At 36.1% G+C, this 24,336-nt stretch overlaps 1 protein-coding gene across 9 annotated transcripts in view; it reads right to left on the bottom strand.

Annotated features, from left to right (window-relative positions):
* mcf2l2 (MCF.2 cell line derived transforming sequence-like 2) overlaps window positions 1–11,685 on the bottom strand; it is a 68,554-nt gene extending 56,869 nt beyond the window's left edge. For all 9 annotated transcript variants that reach the window (XM_081358183.1, XM_081358186.1, XM_081358185.1 and 6 more), the window contains exon 1: window positions 11,343–11,685. In XM_081358183.1, the coding sequence (XP_081214309.1) occupies window positions 11,343–11,358 (16 nt within the window). In that variant the 5' untranslated portion in view covers window positions 11,359–11,685. The remainder of the gene's footprint in view (window positions 1–11,342) is intronic.
* Window positions 11,686–24,336: the final 12,651 nt, after the last annotated feature.

Below are 24,336 nucleotides of genomic sequence, written 5' to 3'. Positions count from 1 at the left end.
AAATCTGAGTGCTGGATCACTCCTCCACGGGGTAATGGACACTATAACTTGCTGGCCCAGAAAATGTATTAAAGACATTGTTAATATAGTCCAAGTGACTCCAGTGGCTCAATCTTAAGTTTATAAAGCGTAGCGCGTCTGTGTTGCACGTCACACGTAGGCTCACTATTGGGCGACGCTGATCATGTGTGTGAGACGTGGTGACGTGCAACACAGACGCGCTACGCTTAAACACTATGTAAAAAGACTCGAGGTCCAGAGAGAAGGAAATGAAAAGTGGAATAAAGTCGTTATTTTTGTTTGTTTTTGTGCACAAAAAGTATTCTCGTCGCTTTATAAACTTAAGATTGAGCCACTGGAGTCACTTGGACTATATTAACGACGTCTTTAATACATTTTCTGGGCCAGCAAGTTATAGTGTCCATAAGCCTGTGGAGGAGTGATCCAGCACTCAGATTTAATCAAAAATATCTTAATTTGTGTTCCGAAGATGAACGAAGGTCTTACGGGGTTGGAACAACATGAGGGTGAGTAATTACTGACAGAATTGTCATTTTTGGGTGAACTAACCCTTTAAGGTGTTTTAGATGGTGTTTCAGACTGTTACCATTAAGTTTTTTTTAAACGTGGAATTATCCAGTAAATTTGGAGTGCCACAAGGGTCTGTGTTAGGCCCTCTGCTATTTTCAATATACATGCTGCGGCTCCTTGGTAAAATTATTAGAAAACAAGGAATTAGTTTCCACTGTTATGCCGATAACAAAGCTACGGAACGTGTAATCTGTTTCCGATGCAGAAAAGCTACTAGAGTTCTAACCAGGTCAAGAAAACATGATCATATAACCCCAATTTTATTATCGCTACACTGGTTACCTATTAAGTTCCCGTACTGATTACAAAGTATTGCTACTGACCTATAAGGCCCTAAATGGTTCAGCTCCTGTGTATTTAACTGATCTTCTATTGCTATACAATCCATCACACTCTTTAAGATCACAAAATCTGGGCATCTGGTAGGATATCAAAGTCCATTAAAGGACAGAGAGCGTTTTCACATTTGGCTTCTTAACTGTAGGATAGCCTTCCTAATAATGTTCGGGGCTCAGACTCACTCTCTTAAATCTAGATTTAAGACACATCTCTTTTGCAAAGCATCCAAATAATACATCTCATAACCTTGTACTCCAGTTATATCAGATGAAATGCACATGACTACCTTTTGCTTGAAATGTTATTAACTGCAGCTGCGCTAATTATTTTCCATTTGCTTTTCTGTTTCTACCTATTTTGGAAATATTTGAAAAGGGTAAAAAGTCATTGGCTTTAAAAAGAATGAAGACCCCTGAATATCAACATCATCATTGTTTTAGCAGTATATAGTAGCATTAAACTCATTAACAGACAATAGAAGCAGGTTTTCTGTAGCAGGGCAGATGATGGTCAACATGCCAAGAGATTAAACTCCACAGGTGACAAAAAAACTGCTGTTGGTTGCAGGCTTAAGCCTTTCACGCACATTTCACGCAGACTCATGGTCCACTGCCCTCTGTGTTCAGTGGAACTGGCTTATTGTCAAAGTAGACCACAAACCCCACTCTGACCTGAGTCTGGGAAGCAGGGTTGCGCTGTAAAAAAACAAACCCCAAGCCAAACCAAATATTCATTATCTTAATTTAAAGGGTAGATTTTAGATGTTAAAATTCCCAGATTGACTCCCCTGCCACTGTCAAATCAATGTTCTGTTTGTTTAAACATCCGGACTAGCCAAACAACAGCAACACTGGCTCAGCCAATGGTGTGAGTTTTGGGACAGGGCTATTTGTTTTCCAACCAATGGAAGACGAGAGTCTTCCACGGTTCACAAATAAAAGAAAACTATCTGACAAAAAAAAGCAATGAATGATTTCAAAACAGCTGTTTTTGGTGGATTGGCACATTTCAGAAAGTTTTGTAGAGCTGCATCATCCAAATTTGGGAGTAGGCTATAAGGAACATTTTTACTGGGAAGTTTCTCAAAGATAAATTGTATTATAATTGCAAGGATGGAGGATGAGTTTGCCAACAAGCAGTCAATCTTATATTGACAGAATAAGATTCATTTCACAGAGCATCACATTTCATAGAGCAGATTCAGAATAGTATTAGTATTGATCACAATAACTCAAGGACCGTGAACATGATGTGAGGTGCTTTGAAAACACTGGCCTTGGTTTAAATATAGAGAGAAGCTTTACTCAGGACATCAACAAATCGAAGGGAAATTAGTCTCTGACCTAGGACTGCTTTAGTTTTTTGATCAATGTGATTTAAATTGACCCTGGACCCAGTTCTAAACCCCTTCATCCAAAGATCCCCACCATCTGTTATATCTCCTCAGTTGTGTTGCCTAACCAGTGGAGAGAGGATAATATTTGTGGGAAGACTCTGTATGTTCTGTTTTTCCCTTGTGTTTGCCTGAGTTCTCGTTAGTTAATCATTCTGTTTGGGTGTTTTGTATTGTTAACGATTTCTCCCAGTGTTTAAAAGTCCTATGCTCTTTCAATTCCTTGTCTAATCTCGTTTTATATTAGTTGTTGTGTTCCTGTTTCTCCTGTGTGTTCTCCATCTTCGTGAGCTTTATACAAAGCAACCCATTACAGTTTGTCTCCACTCACTTTTTCCAGCCACATGACTCTGTCAGACTTAAAAGAGTTTCCTCCATGGAGAACAGTACCAGTTTCTAGCAAAAATTCTCCAGCGAGCATCTGGTTGGGGGAAAGAGATGGTACAGATAAAAGGGAAGTTTAGAGTGAGATGTATTCCATGTAGCAAAGCTTAAAAGAAAAGAAAAAACATCACATGTTTTGGAGTCCAGCTGGACTGAACATGAACAGCCTGAGAGAACAACTATGTTTATGTACCAAGAAGAAGCATTTCCCCAAACATTAGTGTTTTCGGCTCAGGCATTGTATGGCCTTTCTGTGCCTTTCCTTCCCATTGTCCACCAGTTCACACAACCACAGCATTAAATGGAGAACTAAGGGTACGTTTACACAACAACGATGTGCTTAAAACTGAGAAGTTTTTCCTTTGAGTTTTCTGCGTAAAGACGACACCATTGTCAAAACGATCCACATTCACACGGATCCGCGAAAACGACTAAAAACGCTGAATTCTGCTGACAGGCCATTAGATGGCGATGAAACACTATGGGCCCTATCTTGCACCCAGCGCAATTGACTTTGTACACCAACGCATGTATCATTCCTATTTTGCACCCGACGCACAGCAGACTTTTCCCTCCACAGACACACGTCGGTAAACTAAGAAATACACTTGCGCTCCCGGGGGTGGTTCAGCGCAAAAAGGAGGCGTGTTCCGGCGCAAACGTTCCTTCATGCTATTTTGCAGGTTTAGAAAACAATTCCGCCACTAACCGGAAAAAAATAATTTAAAGTCAGTGGCGCGTTGCGCATGTTATTCATATGCTATTTTAAGGGCGCATGCTTGGCCATAATCAATGTAGCGTGTGCACAACGCGCACTTTGATTCACTCATCTACACAGAAGCAGCAGTTTTCATTTTTGCAAATCATAGCCTACATTATTACGATAGATAGATAGATAGATAGATAGATAGATAGATAGATAGATAGATAGATAGATAGATAGATAGATAGATAGATAGATAGATAGATAGATAGATAGATAGATAGATAGATAGATAGATAGATAGATAGATAGATAGATAGATAGATAGATAGATAGATAGATAGATAGATAGAGATAGATAGATAGATAGATAGATAGATAGATAGATAGATAGATAGATTATAATAGCAATCCGCCATAGAACAAGCGCGCCTACTCTTAAAGGGAATGTGAGATATCGCTCTGATTGGTTTATTTCACGTTACGCCCAAACCACACCTATGAATAATAAAGCTACGTCAGACCAACCCATTTTAGATTTGCGTCGGGCGCAAATGTCATTTATCCCGCCGGTATAATAGCAACAGCGCCCAAGACCCGCCCACAAAGTTACTTGCGTTTTGCGCTTGATACTTGCGTTTCAGATCGTTAAAATAGGGCCCTATAGACTGAACACGTAATACGCACGTGCATGACGTCATTGTTTTCAAAAACTTGCACTTTGAAAGCCGTTTTCAAAAGTTTGCGTTTTCAGGCACCCGAAATGCCGTTGTCGGGTAAACGAATGGCCAAAACGCATAAAAAGTTTTACGTTTTTAGTTCAAAAACGATGTTGTGTAATCAGCCCCTAAAGCCCACATCTTGTTGGTCTATAGAGAATGAGGAGTTACATCAGATGTTTTCACTCCGTGTTGCATTTCGGGAAGGCGTCGCCATATTAGAAGGATACGCTATCCGTTGCCATGGTTACTTCGACAGTGAGACCGAGAGAAATAGCGACAGAGAGAGAGAAGCAGCTTGATATACGTATTTTGAGATACGCCGTAGTTTCTTGGGAATAAATGGAGAAGGAGGAAGCGAAAGGAAAGGGGCTCAGGCAGCTTTATTTAGAGAAACTGCTTGTCACTAAACTGACAGCAGCGGCAACGAGCACTCAGCATGATTTCAAAAGCAACACATTTCAGCGCCAAATCACCTTTTATTTAACACAAATGAATGAAATTAATACTCTGCTAGTCAATTTAAGTTGATGAATTTGTTATAGATATATCTGTACCACAAAATGTTTCAAAAAGTCACTTTTTTCAATGACGTACGACCAGCATTGACAGGGGAATATCCGATCTGTCCGCTTACACAGCAGGTGCAAATGCACGTATCCAATTCATATCAGATTTATTTCCACATATGAATGAGGCCTGAAACCTCAAGTATGACTGAGCTCTCGCAGTTTACAGGTTTGTGGGTTTGTAAGTCTTCCACCCAGCCGCAGAAGAATTCTTCATAAGCTTCTAATGACTTAAAGCTTCTGAACTTTTGCATTGTGTAGGCACTGATACCATAAACCAGGTAATTGACTATGTCAGGGTATCTCCATGTCCATTCTGTAGCTGGCAGGTCGTACAGGTCCATGTTGTTGATGCCTGGCGTTGTTATTTAGTCTCTCCCGACAGAGCCCCTTTCCTTTAGCTTCCTCCTCCTCCATTTATTTCCAAGAAACTGCCGTATCGCAAAAATGCTGACAAAAATCAAGCTGCTGCTATTTCTCTCAGTCTCATTGTCGAAGTAAACATGGCAACGGATAGCGTATCCTTCTAATATGGCGACGACTTCCCGAAATGCAACGTGAAGTGAAAACGCGCAACGTCACCTTCTCATTCTCTATTTGGTCACATAAAGAGCAGGACACATGCAAACTTATATGAAGTCTTCACTTCAACAGGGTACATCATGACCATAAGAAGTATTATGTTAATTGTTCAGACTAGGTCCTGTTAAGAGTATTTAGTTACCAAGGGATGATGAATAGGTCATTACAGAGCTCATTAATCACTCAGCCCATCAGCAGTGAGATGATCAAGTGTCAATCACCTGTGCCGTCCACACCAGACAATGCTTGCTTCTGTCCCAGCATCACCCCTGGGTCAGGATGTCAGAACCAGTGTTAAACTCACTTACGATTAGCAATTGCTAAACACACTAACTCACACAATTACAGAGATTGCATTCACATGCAATGAGGAGTTCATGCAGTGGGGAACACTGTGACCAAATTTAGCTGAGGGGCACGAGAGGACTGAAGGTATTTCAGCTTTCCATTTGTCTCCAAAAGGCCATACAGCAGGAATAAGACAGTTTAGGGGGGAAAAAGCCAGACAACCAGCAAGACCTGATTGTTGGTAAATGACATGATGCTCAATGTTTGTCCTGATCTGTTTATTATTCAGAAAAACATCTCTTGCTCCAGGGCCATTGGTATAGAAAGCTCCCTTATGTGTTGACCGAAGACAAACTGTAATGGATCTTCAGCTGCTGGAAGAGAAACCACAAATCAGCTCTGTGAGGTCTCATTTTCTTCCTCTATGTAACATATTCATGGTTTCACTTGGGGTCAATGCATCAACGGTTGCAGTCAAACAGCGGACACTGCTGCATATCATGTAAACAAATCCAGTTTGGAACTCGATCACGGGCCGTAGGGGGTCTCTGAACATCAGCACCTATAGTGCACAATATGAGAAACTTCTACTAGGTTTTGTTTCACATGTTTTCCATGTCATATTGAGTAACTATAACAGAATCAACACAATAGCTTGACTTCACAGCCTGTCTAAATCCCATTTCAGACATTTAAGGGGCGTCCACATGACATCCAGTCTATTGTCCCGCTCGACTTCCCTCTGATCTCTATAAATTAGTGCTGCTGTATGACAAAAAAACAACTTTAGGACAAGGCTAGACAATTGAGTCTGAGGCAGCAAAAAAAATCATCATAAAATCAAAGCCCTGTGAGCTTAATAATGTTTCACAAGAAGGTCAATGTTTGAAGTAAAGCTTTATCAAAGGCTCTGCTGTTCACAAATGTGATCTCTATATTTTATTGCAGGCAAGATCCACAATCTATCATATTTCCCATAAAGAAATCACTGAAAGTAGGGGAAGAAGTCCCAATGCTCCCAACACTCACACACATAAACCCCCACACACACAACTCACAATACTGTAGGCGTCTATTACAAAGCAATACAGCTCAGATAAAGACCCGTTCACAAAAAAGGACGATAACTATAACTATAACGATAATATATACTGTAGTTTTAAAAAACATTCTACATTTAGAGGAATAGCAGAGTCAATACTGAAACTATAACGGCACAGGGGAAAGATATAATTGGAATAACTTTCAAAGGAAACATTGACAGCCAATCAGAATACGTCCTGCTTTAAAGAGCTTGAGCATTTAAAGCGACAGGCGACATAACGGCAGTGGGCACTTATTAAGACAAGTCATTTCACTCGGCGGCCATCTTTGAAACGCCTCTCGGACATGCAAGTGCAGCTCCTATCTGTTTGAATGGGGAAAAATCTAATTCTCCAAAACTTTTCGCCAAGCTTCCGATTAAATTTCATATTTGAAATCACCAATGAAATCTGACAACAACAGTCTCATAAATTTTGTTTCTAAATGCTCGAATCATGACAGAAAACGTAATTGTTCAGTTCAACTTTGATGAAAGGTTTTGATCCACTTCAAATGTCGATTACTGTATGTAGCTTATATATATATAGTTTTAAGAACGTTTGAGACACAACAGGCAACATTGAACCCCAATGACTTTCATTACATGAACAAAAAAACAGACATTTTTCAGAATATCTTTTGTGTTCCGCAGAAAGAAAGGAAAGTCAGTCATACAGGTTTGGCAGGACATGAGTAAATGACTGTTTTTAAAATTTTGTGTGAACCATTTCTTTAAATGAAAGCATACTGTGATATACACAAAAATGTGCATTCAGAAAGAGAGGTGACAATGATCTCTTTTCCAAAATGGCAAAGAATTCCAACATACAGTCTTCAAAATCTCGATCCACATCCCTACGGAAAAGGAAGCCGCCACACATGGATACGAATCAGAATGTCAGACAACATCCTGTATCTGCCAGAACAACAAAAACTCCCTTAAAATGATTAATACCAATGACCCTGTCATCTGGAACAATCAAGACCTCCATTCCACAAAGCAAGACAAATGCAACAAACAGGCCATTATAAAGTGAGAGTGCCTTTGGAGGCATTTCAGAAAGTATTCAGAATAATTTTGAATTGGGATGAACTAAGAAAACAGCTCTTATTAAGCCAATTGCCCTAATTCAAAACAGTTTATGTAAAAACAACTATCCACAAAAAGACTCCACATCCACAAGTATGTGTTTGACTAGGATATTCAGATGTGGGCTGTGTAAAGCTATGTCTGCTGACCCAGTCTGGACAGGTGCGTTTGATTATGCCGGCGTGCTTTAAAGAGGCTCTCGAGGGAGTTTGGTCGTCTTTGAGGAGCTAATCGCATATGTATGCCATATACCACTCACGATATGATTTAGTCAAAAAAAAATTCCTAGAGGGAAAAATCTATATGGACATAAACAATGTCACTTATTTTTTAATTACAGCACATTTTTGAAGTAGAAAGCAAAAATGTCAACCTATGCCTTTTTTTAGCACACCAATCTCAGACAGGATGAGAGGCAAATAATAAATAGCTAAATAATTGGAGATTAATAATAATAATAATAATGTATAATAGAATTAATATAATTAATAAAAAAAAAAAAAAAATTAATTAATATATATATATATATTATGTAAAATATGTAAAAAAAATATATATATATATATATATATATATATATATATATTGACTGTGCTATCAGTTCTTAAAAATCATAATAAAATGATATATAAAATTAATATAAAAATAATGAATATAACATGAATATATACATATACATATATATATGTGTGTGTGTGTATTATACGCACACACACACACACACACACACACACACACACACACACACACATATATATATATATAAATATGACTGTAATTAGTTCGTTTTCTTCATGCTTGAAAAAAGTTAATTTTCCTACTATCAGTTCATTTTCTTTCTTCATGTCACTTAATGTTAAAACTGCTACTGAAAAACTGTCTGACTTCTGACATCCTCAACATTTTCGGTTCCTCCTTTAGCTCAAAAAGGTTAATGCACCCGAACAAAGCTGAATATGCCAAAACAATTAAAAACCAAGAAATATTAGCACCCTTGCTCTGACATTTCTGTTTTTATAACAAAATTAGCCACAATGATGAATGAAACTGCAAATCTGACCCAGCCATTTAATCCTCTTTAAGAGCGTCTGATGGTTAACACTGCTGCTTCACACACACACACACACACAGCACAGCACAATTACACACATACAACAACTAAACTATAACATCTCACTTCTCTGCACCAATGCTGCATTATTATTTCTAGCTAAAGTTGCATCAGAAGCAAACCAGAGAGAAAGCGGAAGGTGAGGGTGTATGAGGAAGACATACTTCTCTTCGCTGCTAATTCAGTCTCCAGACACACTCCCAGAAAACGATGGTAGGACTCCATTTCCCCGGCCGAGATGCGGATCAAGGAAAAGGACGCCCCCGTCCCACAAACCGAGCAGTGGGACGGGATGCTCTGATAGCGTGGAGAGCCATCCATACTGCAGCACAAACCCAGAATACCCCTGCTCATGCTCAACTACGGCTCTCTGGACGACACACTAGCTGTGTGTGGCTCCTAAGCAGTGTGAATTGTAAGATCAGAGAAAAGCAGGGACAGATCAGAATAAGTGGTCAGAAGCGTTGCGGTCTCTGGATTAAGAGAACTATTTTAGTTCACTTCTCCTGTGGCGGATATACTTACACACACACACCTCCACCTGAGAGCACAATCTCTCCCTCAGAGCTGTCACTACACAACATCCTAACACACACACATGTAGTGTTTTCATGTTTTATGGGGACTTTCCATAGACATAATGATTTTCATACTACAAACTATATGAGATCCCCCTTACATTAACCCTATCCATCACAGAAACCTTTCTGCATTTTTACATTTTCAAAAAACATCACTTAATATGATTTATAAGCTGTTTTCCTCAGGGGGACCAAAAAATGTCCCCACACGAACAAGGATTTCGGATATTGCCATCCTTGTGGGGACATTTTGTCCCCATAATGTAGGGTTTACCAGGCCACACACACACACACACACACACTTTAACCCACATGTCTAAACAAGAACATACAGCGTCAGAAATTACAGCGTCAGACAAAGATGTCTACTGCTCCAGTGACAAGCTGTTGTATCCCTAAATGTACCAGTTTACACACTTTCCTGAGTGTATTGAGGCTAATTTGAACTTTTTACATTTTTAGAATTAAATAAATTCGAAAAAAATATATTTAAAAATATTAATTTGTCATTTTTACCCGATTAAGCGGATGTCTGGACACAATTTTTCAATGTTTTTAGTGGAAAAATGATTAGCAGTGCATATACTCAGTCTCTTCTGCATCGTAATAATTCATCCTGTCCCAAGAGACTTTCTGCAGCAAGCAGTACTATTAGTTGAGCGTGTGTGCGCCATTCTAGTGTGTGTTGTTCCTTAAAGAGCTCTCAGTGAGGCACTACGCCTTTCTGTTTTACACATAACACAAAAGGAAATAATGACCACTCTTTTCCACATAACTGGGGCTATCAAGCTCTAAAACAATGAAAAGCATTATAAAAGAATCACAGAGGTTAAGCACCCTATAGAATGCATGAGAGAAGAAGAGATGTCCGATTCACGAATTTCCACAAATTTAATTTGTAAGTCGCTTTGGATAAAAACATCTGCTAAATGAATAAATGTAATGAATCATTCTTCTGAGTCAATTTTCAATCAATCAGTTTATCTCGTTTACAAAATTGATCCGAATGATTCGTTCATGAATTTGATTGATCTGGTTCTCAAGTTCAATTGACAGATTCAGTCATTTCATCACAACAATTAACATCTCTGAAGGGGAAGATTATAAGTAAAGCATATCTTATCTAAATAAGTATTAGAACCTGATATTTAATAGGTACTAGTACCTAATGAACAACTAGTAGGCTAGTATATAAAAAAACATGTACTAGTAACAATTGGAGTACATAGTCAAAACTGAATAGTTGATATCTGAATGACAGATTCCCATAGAAGTCAATGGCAAAAATGTGAAAAAAATCACATGTAAATGTGAAAAAATGAGAAAAATGCAAATTCCTTTCATTTCGGTCTGTTACTTACACAATCGTGTGGTTTTAAAAAACTTGAGACGCAGGACCACTTTAAAATACTTTTTTTGTTGTCATTTTGGGGCTTGACATCCATAATATGGACAAAATTCATGTTTGTTTTCCACATAACATATAAAGTCTGTTTGTAAAGACATAAATGATTGAATTTTCATCCTCACGTGAACCATCAAGAGCTTCTGACATTCACCCCCTTGACCTCGCTTAACTATGTTAAGAAAGAAAGTGAACTTTCTGACTAAACAAAACTCCACAGCAGGATTATGAAGAAGTAAACCCGTTCAGAATCACTGGAATAATGACTGGCACATTTTTCTGGTCACATTGCTGTGTGTCTAATCATTATTAAGCCCATAAACCTCTTTTTTTTTTTCAGAAACACCTCACAACACCCAACCAAAGCCAACAGAGCTGTAACTCTCAAGAAATGACAGAAACGTATATGATTCTCCGAAATATAAACGAAGAGAAACACAAAAACATGCACATTCTTCCTCAGGCACAAATACTCTTTAAATCGTCTTGAAAAGTTTGACTCACACATAACTGAACCCATTGTGCCGAGTCGACAGTCCCGCGCTGCGCGAGAGGTCCGAGCCGCAGTGACCCACACACTCCCTCACTCCTCGTGTCTCTTTCACTCCTGAGAGACTAATAAGATGTTACCAGAGGAGCATGTGCATCTGAAACGCAGGTAACACACGGACATGCTTTCTACAAATATCTTTGAGAATGCAAGAAGTGCCGGTAGTTTCCTCTTCCTCTCTCTCTCTTTCTCTCGCTCTCTCTCCCTCTCCCAGCGATATATTCATCACTTCACAGCGCTTTGTGGTTAAAGAACGTCAGGAAGAACTTCTCACAAACACACAGATTCCTTTTCCCCTCTCCACCCCAAAACAGAGCCCCGCTCCACACACACACACACACACACACACACAAACCCCTCCCCGCAACCCTCACACGGCATCATGTGGCGCTGACTGTTAAATCTAAATCACTTTTTTTCAGTCCCTTTGACAGTGGAAAACAGTTGTAATATGCTAAAATGAGAAGCTAAAGTGGGAAACAACCCCAAACAGTGATTTCATGGATGTTTGTCACTCTTGTAGGTGAGCTAATGTTTCACGGATAACTTCTTCAGACATTCCTGTGGATGGAAAGCTTTGTGCTTGTAAAAATAAGGCACTCTTTTACTCTGGAGCCGTCTGGATCTCTTCCTAACGCACTCAAAAACAAGCGTGAATGGAATGTCCATAAATTGAAAATAAAAGTGTTAGCTTTTCGAAAAGGTAATGTGCAGTATGGGACAGTAAGCTATTGTGACATCCTATAATGAAAACTCTCATTAGGGATGTTTGGTGCAAGGGGGTCAGTGAAAAAGAGAAAAATAGTTAAGAATTTTTTTTTAGCATTATTATTCTTAGACATTATGACATTCATAACTAATATATTCTATTCACTTGCCATCGTTTTTATATGAATAAATACATAAATAATAAATAAAGTAAAAAATAAATAAATGTTATTATGGTATTCTAAATACTCATCGGAAATCGTGGGATTAATCATTAATTTTATTTACTTGACAGTTTTATTTTTATTATTATTATTATTATTATTATTATTATTATTATTAGTAGTAGTAGTAGTAGTAGTAGTATAAACAAATGAACCAAATCTGACATTATGGCATTATAAATACTCATCAGAAATCATGATATTATTATTTTATTTTATTGACATGCCATAGTTTGTTATTTATATTATATTATATTACATTTTTTGACAGTATGGCATTAATAATTAATTATCCTATCCTAATAATTCAAAATCATATTGTCAATGTAATTTTTACAATAAAAAAAAAACATTTTATATGGTATTCTAAATACTCGTTGGAAATGGTGGGATTAATCATTCATTTTATTTTACTGACATGACAGCTTTGTTTTAATATTTTTCATTATAATTATACAAACAAGCTACATGTTATATTATGGCATTATAAATGCTCATCGGAAAGCATGATATTATTTAAAATTATTATTTTATTTACTTGCCATAGTTTGTTTTTTCTATATTATATTATATTATAATTATATTATAATTATATTATATTATATTATATTATATTATATTATATTATATTATATTATATTATATATGGTATTCTAAATACTCATCGGAAATTGTGGGAGTAATCATTAATTTTTATTATATTGACATGACATAGTTTTGTTTTAATATTTTTAGTATTATTATTATAAACAAATGAACCAAATGTTACATTGTGGCATTCTAAATACTTATTGGAAATCTTTATTTTTTTTGACTTGCAATTTTTTTTTTTTTATTATTATTATTATTAACGTTAAACAGACTGACTGACTGATTATATATTCAACCCATATCCATTATTAATTTTTATAAAACGAAAGGAGCTATATAATTTGGTTATGGGCTGTAACAGTCCTGCATGGGCTTCTACACATCGGCATACCTAAAACACTGCAATAATGGTTGAGAAGCAAGCTCATTCATACATACTCTAAAAGTATGCAATTTCGGACACACACATGATCTAAAATTGAAGAAGAGACCCAACCCCTGTCTATGCACCCTATAAGTGCAACATATCACAGAACACTTGAGCAAACAAATAGCAACACACTGGCAACCAGCCAAAACACACCAAAAATCCATTACCTATAAGGCATGAACTTCCAATCTGAAACCATTAGTACTTACAGTATGAGACAAAACCAACAGATGTACAAGGTGTGTTGAGAACGTGTGTCTCTGGCTTCAGATTATGACACCAGTATGTGTTTGCAGATAATCTCAGTCTCTGCTGTAATCTGATTACTGGACTCTATTTTAAGAGGATCTCAGTGTGTGGTATATCTAATACAGATGTCATACAGTGACAAATACTGTACGCTTCACTATCTTCCTCCTTTCACGCATAGTGGTCACTACAGTGGACAGCTATTAAAAAAGCATTTTCTTGAATTTGCACGGGTTTTTATGGCAAAGTTGCACATCAGCCTCTTTATTGGACCCCGGTGCATCATCCTATAAATTGCAACCAAGTGGCAAGCCTTTGTGTTTCGATTTTTAACCCCTCCAAACCAAGATGGCCAAGGCTCAGTCAGACATGTCAAGTTGCTCCGGAATATCCACCCATTCCTTCTATTCTAGGAGACTATTGTAGGTAAAAAAAATATTGCAGCATCAAGCAATATCTAATGAGTCATATCACAGTAAAATTTTCCAAGTTTTGATTTTAGATTGAGGGAAAACTCTGATTAATTACATGGCCACTGTAGTGGACGTCATGCATCAATTACTATATTTCAGCTACAATTCATAATTATAATGTGAATATTGTTTTTGAAATTTAAAACTTAAAAACTTAATCTGCAGTTACTTTTTTTACTGTAAATAAATGCACTTGTATTATTAGAATGTCATTTTCATTGACATCGAAAAAAGTCATGTGATTACATAATGTATGACACTTGTAATGCATTACTTTATTTGTTAGATCAAAAAGTAATCTGATTTCGTAATGCATGTTATTGTAATGCGTTTTTTTACTCATAACATCAAAAAGTAATCTGATTACGTAATGCATGTTATTGTAATGCGTTTTTTTACTCATAACATCAAAAAGTAATCTGATTACGTAATGCATGTTACTTGTAATGCGTTTTTTTACTCATAACATCAAAAAGTAATCTGATTACGTAATGCATGTTACTTGTAATGCGTTTTTTTACTCATAACATCAAAAAGTAATCTGATTACGTAATGCATGTTACTTGTAATGCGTTTTTTTACTCATAACATCAAAAAGTAATCTGATTACGTAATGCATGTTACTTGTAATGCGTTTCTTTACTCGTTACATCAAAAAGTAATCTGATTACGTAATGCATGTTACTTGTAATGCGTTTCTTTACTCGTTACATCAAAAAGTAATCTGATTAGGTAATGCACATTACTTGTAGTTAATTACTTGTTAGATCAAAAAGTAATCTGATTAGGTAATGCATGTTACTTGTAACACATTACTTTACTTGTAACATCAAAAAAGTAATCTGAATGCGTTATGCATGTTACTTGTAATGCGTTACCCCCAACACTGATCATTTCAGATGAGACTGAAAAAACGTATCGCTAGGTTTTCTCAGAGGAGGGCTATGATAGAAATGTGCATGTCCATCTTGAACATAATCAGAATTATCAGCTAATAAGGGTAAATCTCCATACTCTGGAGGGAGCATCTAAGTGGTTTCCACACTTGTACCTTGACAGGCTGTAGAAAATTCTGATGGAATCACGTCCTCATGTTCTGATATCAAAGATACGCGAAGTGCAACTTGTATGAAGTTGTATGAAGCCTTTGCAATATTTTGCATTTATATTTTTTTGTATATATTTTATAGTTTTCACATGATTTCATATAGCTAATTGTATTGATTAGTTTGTTAAATTCACATACTTTATCTGTTTGATTATTGTCTTTTGTTTAATATAGTATATCCTCAGTTTAAACCATAACCGCATGCTGTCCACTCAAGTGGACATCTGAAGATCTCTTTGAAAAATTTGTAAAAAAAAAATAAAATAGAAATCAATTCTTGTTTTTCATGCCCTAAGAGCAATAAAAACACATAGGAAAAGAATCCTGACTGAGGTTATCATAATTCATGCATGAAAGGGTTAAATCATCGTTCTCACTCTGTAGGGTCCAGCATCGCTGAGAAAGATTGCAAAACACACATCAGCACAATGAGAGAGGAGGAGTAAAGCTTCGATGATTGACAATCTAATGGATTCTATTAGCTGAGAAAATGGAAAGAAAGGGAGTGTGGATATAGAATATTGATTTTAACAGTGCAGCTGTTCCAGGAGGAGCACACAAAAGCAGACGGGGGGAGGAGGGAAGGAAGTACAATGACCTTCCTATTGTTCACCTTTTGAGCGTCATCGCTCCGTTTTATTGTGAGTCCAAGTCTTTGGAGATACTGTCACGCCGATGGCAGCTTGCAACAAAGCCAAGTTCAAGGATTTTAGGCTGTTTATAGAATTTTAAGAGTTTATGTCACAACCCAAATGCGGTCAGGAACTAAGCATAAACGAACAGACAAAAATAATTGCTATTTATTGTGTTTTATTTTATATATTTTAGGCATGCAGTTTCTTGAAAAATAACTAATATTCGAGGTATAAAAAAAGGTTTGGTCTGTTTAAGACAGCTTGAAAGACTTTGATTTACACATGAAGCTAAGAGTATTCAGTTCTGATATTTTATAACCATACACAAAAAAAACAACTAATAAAGTAGTTTTATTTGACATGAAATTGACATTTGAAGGTGTTATAAAGGATTTCTATATTCTATATTCTTTTGAACTTTCTATTTATCAAAGAATCCTGAAAAAAAATGCTCATGGTTTCCACAAAAATATTATGCAGCACAACTGTTTTCAATAATAATAAATTCATTAAATAATAAGAGATAATAATAATAATAATAATAATAAGAAGAAGACATCAAATCAGAATATTAGAATGATTTCTGAAGGGTCATGTGACTCTGAAGACTGGGGTAATGATGCTGAAAATTCAGCTTTGCCACTGCAGGAATAAAGTACATTTTTAAATATAATAAATATAGAAAACTTTTTTTTTTTTTTTCGCAATATGACTGTGTTTTGATCAAATAAACGCAGCCTTGGTGAGACTTCTTTCAAAAACATTTAAAAAAATCTTACAGACCCTCGACTTTTGAACGATAGTGTGTGTGTTGTTTTGCTGTCGGACTGCAGCCATGCAAAAAACTGTAAAAAATAATGTTATGATTATGACAATTACAATGATATGAATTAATTTCCCAACTGATTTGTATTTAGAAAGAACTGTGTGTGTGTGTGTGTGTGTGTGTGTGTGTGTGTGTGTGTGTGTGTGTGTGTGTGTGTGTGTGTGTGTGTGTGTGTGTGTGTGTGTGTGTGTGTGTGTGTGTGTGTGTGTGTGTGTGTGTGTGTGTGTGTGCCAGTGCCCAGTATTTGGCTTGTTTATGTTAATCCCTTTATCCTGATTAGATTAGGATGACTGAATAACACTGTTTTTTTTTAAACAACTTTTAAGCGACAGTGGAGTAGTGTCTGATTAAATCACACACTATCAGGGTGAAGTCGATCCAGAAAATAGAACAAAACAAAAACAACCACGAAACTGTGTTTTTTTAAGTCATGAAAAAAGGTCTTTATAATGGTTTCACCCCATACCTTTAATACATCAGATTTTTTTTTTTGCAGCAACATGATATTGTTAACACTTTCTAGTGTTTTATCAACTTGTCCGCATCAAACTACGTTTAGCATCAACAAAATATTATTATTATTTTTTTGGGAAATTCATCATCTTTAAAATTTAACAAAAAGGGATAGAGATTAAATATACAATGTCTCTAATATTTTTTATACTTATGCTACCGTAAGGCCAAGGCTGCTTTTATTGGATCAAAAACAAAAATGATATTGTGAAATAGTATTACAATTTAAATTTTCTATTTAAATATATATAAAAATGAAATTTATTCCTGTGATGGCAAAGCTGAATTTTCAGCATTATTACTCCAGTCTTCAGAGTCACATGATCCTTCAGAAATCATTCTAATATGCGGATTTGATGCTCAAGAAAACAGTTATGCCGCTTAATATTTTTGCGGAAACCGTGATATTTTTTTTGGTCAGGATTCTTTGATTAATAGCAAGTTAAAAAGAACAGAATTTACTTGAAATATAAATATTTTGTAACATTATACTGTGAAAGCTTTTATTGCCACCTTATATCAATTTAATGCATTTTATTTTAAATAGATACTGTATGTATGAATTGTATATGTATTAATTGGCTTACTCAAATAAAAAAATAGTCAAAGGTCTAATATAAATATGAATGATATACGCTAATAAATGCAAATGTACATTCTGCTCAGGCCAGATCCTATTATTTTATAGATCCTGTTATTTTATATTTTATTCTATTATTTATGCTTGCCTGCTCATCTGGCATGTTAAATATTCATGAGCAATGCATTACAGATCCAGAACGGTGCAATATATCAGTTTAAAATGAACATGAGAGTGATATCATCACAGCTGACCAATCAAAAAGCAGAAGCTCTCAGCGTTTAGTCATCTTGCTATTAGAGGGCCGGACGGTCACATCTGTGACTCGCCGATACTCTGATGGATCACCGGAAAGCGTTAACTCTTTTATTTTTATGTTTATGTTGTTTACTCCAAACCAAAGGCAGGTTTGAGAGGCCATCCGTTACGTTACATATCTTTTAGCAACGTTTGGATATTCCTAGCTTTCAAAGTGCAGCACAGAGCAGTGAACCGAAAGCAAACGGTTTAATCATTGTTTAACAAGCCTGCTGATTTTTAGTCGGCCCGGAGAGCTGAAGCAGCGGTGTGTGTTATAATGCGGATAATAAACTTAGGAAGCAGGGACTGCGTGTTTAAAGCGTGGAGTGTCTCCATGAATCAATATGGCTGAACTGGCCAATCTCAGTTTCCATGGCAACGGCCTGACGTCCCCTAAGGGCTGCAGTGGGGGCGAGCAGTGCCTCTCTCTCTCTCTCTCTCTCTCTCTCTCTCTCTCTCATGCGGGACAGCAGAACAGCAGCATGGCACAATAACCTACTTCACTCACTGGAACGGGGAACCACAAGGATATTTCTGTGCTTTTGATGCCATGCCAATATACAAACAGTATGTATGTATATATATATATATATATATATATATATATATATATATATATATATATATATGTATCTATATATATCTATATATATATCTATCTATATATATATATATATATATATATATATATATATATATATATATATATATATATTAATGTTGGTACTTTGGGCAGGTAATGCAGTGCCAAATTTTAAATATGTAAATATATAATATAATATTTAATAATATTATTATAAGTATATAATATTTCAATCTAAAAGTACAAACAAATATGTGATAAAAAATCAATTAAAATATGAATTAAAATATTTATTTTCTTCATTTTTTTTCTAGTTTTGCCGAAAATATTTGAAATGAATTGAACAATGTGATTACCAGACATTACTAAGCTGGTAGTTCCTATGCAAAGACATTGCCATAACCTCAAAAAATGAAGTCTTACATTATATAACTAATAAAACAAACAAAAATCATTTTGTCACTTTGCTGCCCTAAAAGCTGTGCTCTGAATGGCGTGTGATAACATGCCATTCAATGGTCAAATAAAAAAAGAGGTCTAAGATCAAGCTTGATTTCTATCACTATCCATCAGGAAACACCCGCAAACCTCACCTCAAGTTTTCCCCAGAATCCCAGAATTCATGTATCGGCCCTGAATCAGCGGAGGAGAGCTCAACCACAGCTGTCACACACCCCAATCCTCCTCAGCAGAGGATAATACACTCACCAACATGAGTGAGGACACAGTCCACCCTCTGCTGAAGCTCCAGTAGAGACATCTCCTCGTCCTCCTCCAGCCTGCAGAGCATCTCAGGGTGTATATCTCTCCTCTCCTCTCCTCTCCTCTCTCACAAAGCCAGCGGCCGCTCCCAGCCCTGGATGGAGATCTCCGGTGGAAGACACCAGAGAGATGAATCCGGCTCTTTTGTCCTACAGTGTGGAGTCGCGGAGGGGCTTTTGTGATGTTAATCATTCATTCTGAATCTCTGCGCCGGAGTGATCCCGGCTGGACTCTTCAAAGCGGCTCTATGGCTTCTATCCTGAAGACTGTGTGTCAGGCACCAGGAAGAGGATCGGTGCGAGGCTATACCTGCCTTTAGAGAGACACACGGAGATCCGCTCACACAAAACATGGAACAATGGATTCAGTGGAGTGGAGCCTTATGCATGCAGCCTCTACTGTCATAGTCAAGCGGCAGTCTTATCAAATGTAACTATTATTATAATATATAATATATTATTAATTGTTAATATTTAACCTATTTATATATTCATAAATGTATAGTTCATAAATGCATAACATAAAATGTATTATTATTACAGCCAGTCAAACAACATCTCTTCTTGTATGTTTAATTTTTTTAAATATTATTCTACATTATACTATTCATTTTCATATTTAACTTATTTATATATTAATAGAACATTATTCATAGATGCATAAAATAAAATGTATTATTATTACTACTACTACAATATGCAGCGTGTCTAACAGCATCTTTTGTAAAAATATATAAAATAAAAAACAAATAATTCTACATTATATTAGGCTATATTACATTATTGAGGTATTAATTGAATACATTCATAACTAAGTAAAGCAATATGTAGCATGTAATTATCATACCGAACAATGTAATTGATTTCCATTCATTTTTAAATAGTATTTTTGTTGCACTGGGCAGGTGATTAATTGTAAATATGTAAATATTTGACTTCTGAACACTTCTGTGTAAATCTGCACCACACAAATGCATTAAATTATTATTATTTTACAACATAATTAAATATATGGAATGTCATAAATTCCATTTATCAAACCATATCTAAACATCATAAATAACATTCTGTACAATTGTTAAATTCCCCATTTTTATTTTTCATTTATTGACTTACATTTTGTGGAGGAGCTGCATCCACACATGGCTGAGCTGGGCTCTTTCCCACATTTTGATGTGAGCTGAAGGGCTGTTATCATCTCACTTGACATTGCCCATGGGAGCCAGATCCTCTCCTTGGAAACGCTCAGTGATGGGACGCCATCTGTGCTCGTGCCATAACATGTAAACTTATTGTGCATGTTTCACTCAAAATATTTGGTATATATTTATTTATACCAAAATAATGACATAAAATAAGACTGTTGGAAATGGAAAGGCTAAATAAAGTAAATGTCCAGATAATTGCATAGCGGAAATGTAATAGCATTATTTAGAGCATAATAAATATTGAACTACTGCTGTTTGACCGGCAGGTGGCGTTGCAGGTCCTGTAACAAACCACAGCAATGCATGAAACCTGAACTGCGGCGCCTCCAGCTGGACACACGAGTATGACTGTGACATTCATGAATCATGTAGCAAACACGCTTTGGTACAAAAATTATTTTTGAGCAATCAATATCGCTGTGGCCGATCGACTCAAAATACTGCATATTATGATCAAATAAGACAAATAAGGCTTAATCCTGGCTTATTCTAAGCCCTGTCAGTGAAACCATTGAGTTCAACCAGATCATGTTTATATATCAATCTACACACTGAATGCTCTTTTTATACACACTGAATGCTCTTTTGCAGCGTTATGAATTTAAACCATACCAATTGGAGTCCCGAGAAATTAGCCAGATTGAGACGAGGAAACAGTAAGCTATTTCTATTGCTGTCCGGTTTTGTAAACAAACTTAATTAGAAAACACTCCATCCTCTCTGCTGATCTAACCCACAGAAAAGAGCTGCATTGCATTTCATATATCTTAGCAGTTAATTTATATAAATATTAAAAGGACGCTCTAACTTGTTTGAGATGTTTAGTAACCGATAAAAGAAAGGAGGGAAACGATGCTCAGCCGTTGTAGGCCATCTAAGATTCCCTCGAGATTTCACGAGATTATCGGTTTAAATTTTATGAGTAAAATAAACCCTGTGATTTAGCAATTACTATAGCTTTGTTCTCACAATCATACCTAAAATGTGAATTTTGAAGTCACCGGTTTTAATAAAATGTTTGTGGGCTATCACTAATGTGTCAGGCAGGTAAACTTGTGATCGCTAGCAACTTCTTTGCTACTTCATTCATTTAAGCCTAAATTTCACGATTGAGGTGTGATTGTGTGTAATGTTGTAAAACAAAACGTTAAAGTATTTTCACAAACTAACACAGAAACTCGAAACTAACCTTTTTAAAAGGAAACCACCAGAGCTTAAAAAAATAAATAATCTTTCAGGTTTTAGAACTACATTGAACAGCTTTTTTGCCTATTACACTCCCCAAAGGCAAAATACAAAACAACTTAAATTGATTTACTCTGACCTTTTAGTGTTTAACTTGTTTGAATGCACCTGAGTGCTTCAGTTTTCCTTAAACCCACTGTAAATGTTTATCTTTGTGAGCTTTGGTTAGAAGTGGCTGAATTGCAAATGTAAGCTACTGCCAGCCTGCATGATTTTTTTTTTATAGCTGTCCTTTTAATAAAATTCTTCTTTTTTTGACAGAAACTTTCCTTAACAAGCCTTTATCTGTCCGAGTTCTCTTGTGCTGTCAATTAGCCTACTTACAAATCTTATGATAGTTTAATAATCTCCATTCAGTTTTCACACAATATTAGTTTTTTTTTATGCCTGTTGCATTACATTGCACCATTTCATGCTTTTCATCTTCAGAAAGTTCTTTCTTCCTCCCCATATTGCATGAGAACTGTGACTTGCTTAATAATGTGGAACAACCTCTTTAAGTAGGGGTTCCATTTACCTAAGTTGACCTGGCAAACTATTTTAATGTCCCCCTATAGTCAATAATTGTATCCCTTAAAACTCACCTTTGATCACCAAACTGGCATTGGCCTATTTAAAAGTTTTTTCCTTAAAAAAAATAATTCATGCCTTAAAATATCTTGATTGTAACCCTACACCCTAGCCTCATTTAGTATGCAGTTCTATGAATATGCAAATTATCCCTGCCTCCACTCCAGGGACGTCGTTAGGCCTATTTTAGGGGGGCTGAAGCTACCCCAAAATGTTCCTAAGCCCCCCTAAATCAAAATAGGAACAACAATAACAATTCGATTTATCAATAACCGTATCCTCATTCATATTTAGACGGAACAAATGATATATACAGCTATAAAAAATAGCCGAAAAGTCGGAAGTTGGACTGAAGTACAAAGAGTCGTTGTGCTATAAAGATGATGCACCGCACCGTCTCGTTGCATTGGTGTGAACTGTGGCAGCTTTCAGAGCGTTGCAGACCGGAGCGCTGCAAGAAACTGGAGGATTCATCTCGTCTCGTCGTTACTCTAGTCTGAAGTTGAACTTGCTATGCACCCCTCCCCCCCTCATCACGGTAAAACACAATGAAACGTGCATCACTCTACTTTCGTTTTCAATAACGTAATTCTCTTCAGGGAAAACCAATCAAGGCAAACATCGAACATATCGAAAACAAGGACTCGACAATACCGCTTTTTTTTTTCTTTTTTGAAGGGAGAAAGTGAGAGAGAATTGTAGCCCATCCGGACAAATGCCCTGATTAAAACAATTTTTAATATAAAAATAAAAAAACTAGGGAATCACCGAAAACGTGAGGAAGATTCTGTTTTATTTCATTTAATGTAAGTGGCGATTGATAGCCCTATAATGTAGGCTACTGACGGTCATAGATAGCCTATCTATGCCCACGATAACAAAGTTGCGCTGTTGAGGCTCGCGCTGTTATTTATAACATAGGCTATAGTTAAGAAACAATATATAGCCTAGGCTACACACGACCAGAGAGCTGTTTTCCTGAATGCCATCAAGATTGAAACCGAGACTGATTTCATAACAGTTCAATAAACAAATAATTAAAATTAAGTCACTTACATCATGCAATGACTGTTTTTGTTCTGTTTCAGCATCAGCGAAAATAGTTCCAAACAACAGAACAATAGCGCATCTCACAGCAAACTCAGCCGTGTTTCATTAATGAATGATTCAGCGTTTTGAACGAATTTATTGAGTCAAAGATTCAATTATCCATTCATAAACTGCCTCATTCTGAATAAATCAGCCTTTTGAACGAATCGTTTGAATGAATGACTCAATGACTCGCTCATTAAGACTGTCGCCTGCCGCCTCCTACTGGCGGTTTAGTTTCATAAAGTATCATTCTTTTCAACATTCCTTATTTGTATATTCAAAAATATTTAAAATAATCTCATTTAATACAGTTATAATTTTTCAATGTAAATTATTTAATTTGATTGGTATAACTAACAGCCTAGTGTCTTATTATTTTAATTGAATATATTGATCAAATTTAAGAATTTGAAATGAAAGATGGAGCAAACATTTAATAAAATTAGGGAAAAATGCCCTTTATAAAGGAGTGTTTTCAAACAGTGATGTAATGAAACATTGACAATTTAAGTTTGAAGGGAGTAAAGCCTCTGTTTGGGCTATTAAGGATATGTAATTTTGCCAAAAGAAGAACTTTTATTTTAAATAAATGTTCATTTTAAATCAGCCTTCAGTGTGATATGTTACCATATTATCATGCTTAACACTGAGAATTTGAATAATTGTAATGTGATGATCAGATGCAGATATCTAAATCAGAGAATATAGGCGGTTTGCGGGTGGATTATTTATTTTTAATAGTGGATTCGGGTGACTCAAAGACTGCACCAGATTAATGTATTTATCTTTAAAATGTACAAAATTTTCTTCCGGGGGGGCATGCCCCCGGACCCCCCTAGAGGTACCAGGCTA

The sequence above is a fragment of the Scardinius erythrophthalmus genome, assembly GCF_964197995.2.
Source record: "Scardinius erythrophthalmus genome assembly, chromosome: 25".
In the NCBI taxonomy this organism is placed as follows: domain Eukaryota; kingdom Metazoa; phylum Chordata; class Actinopteri; order Cypriniformes; family Leuciscidae; genus Scardinius; species Scardinius erythrophthalmus.
This window is presented reverse-complemented; position numbering and strand designations above follow the sequence as displayed.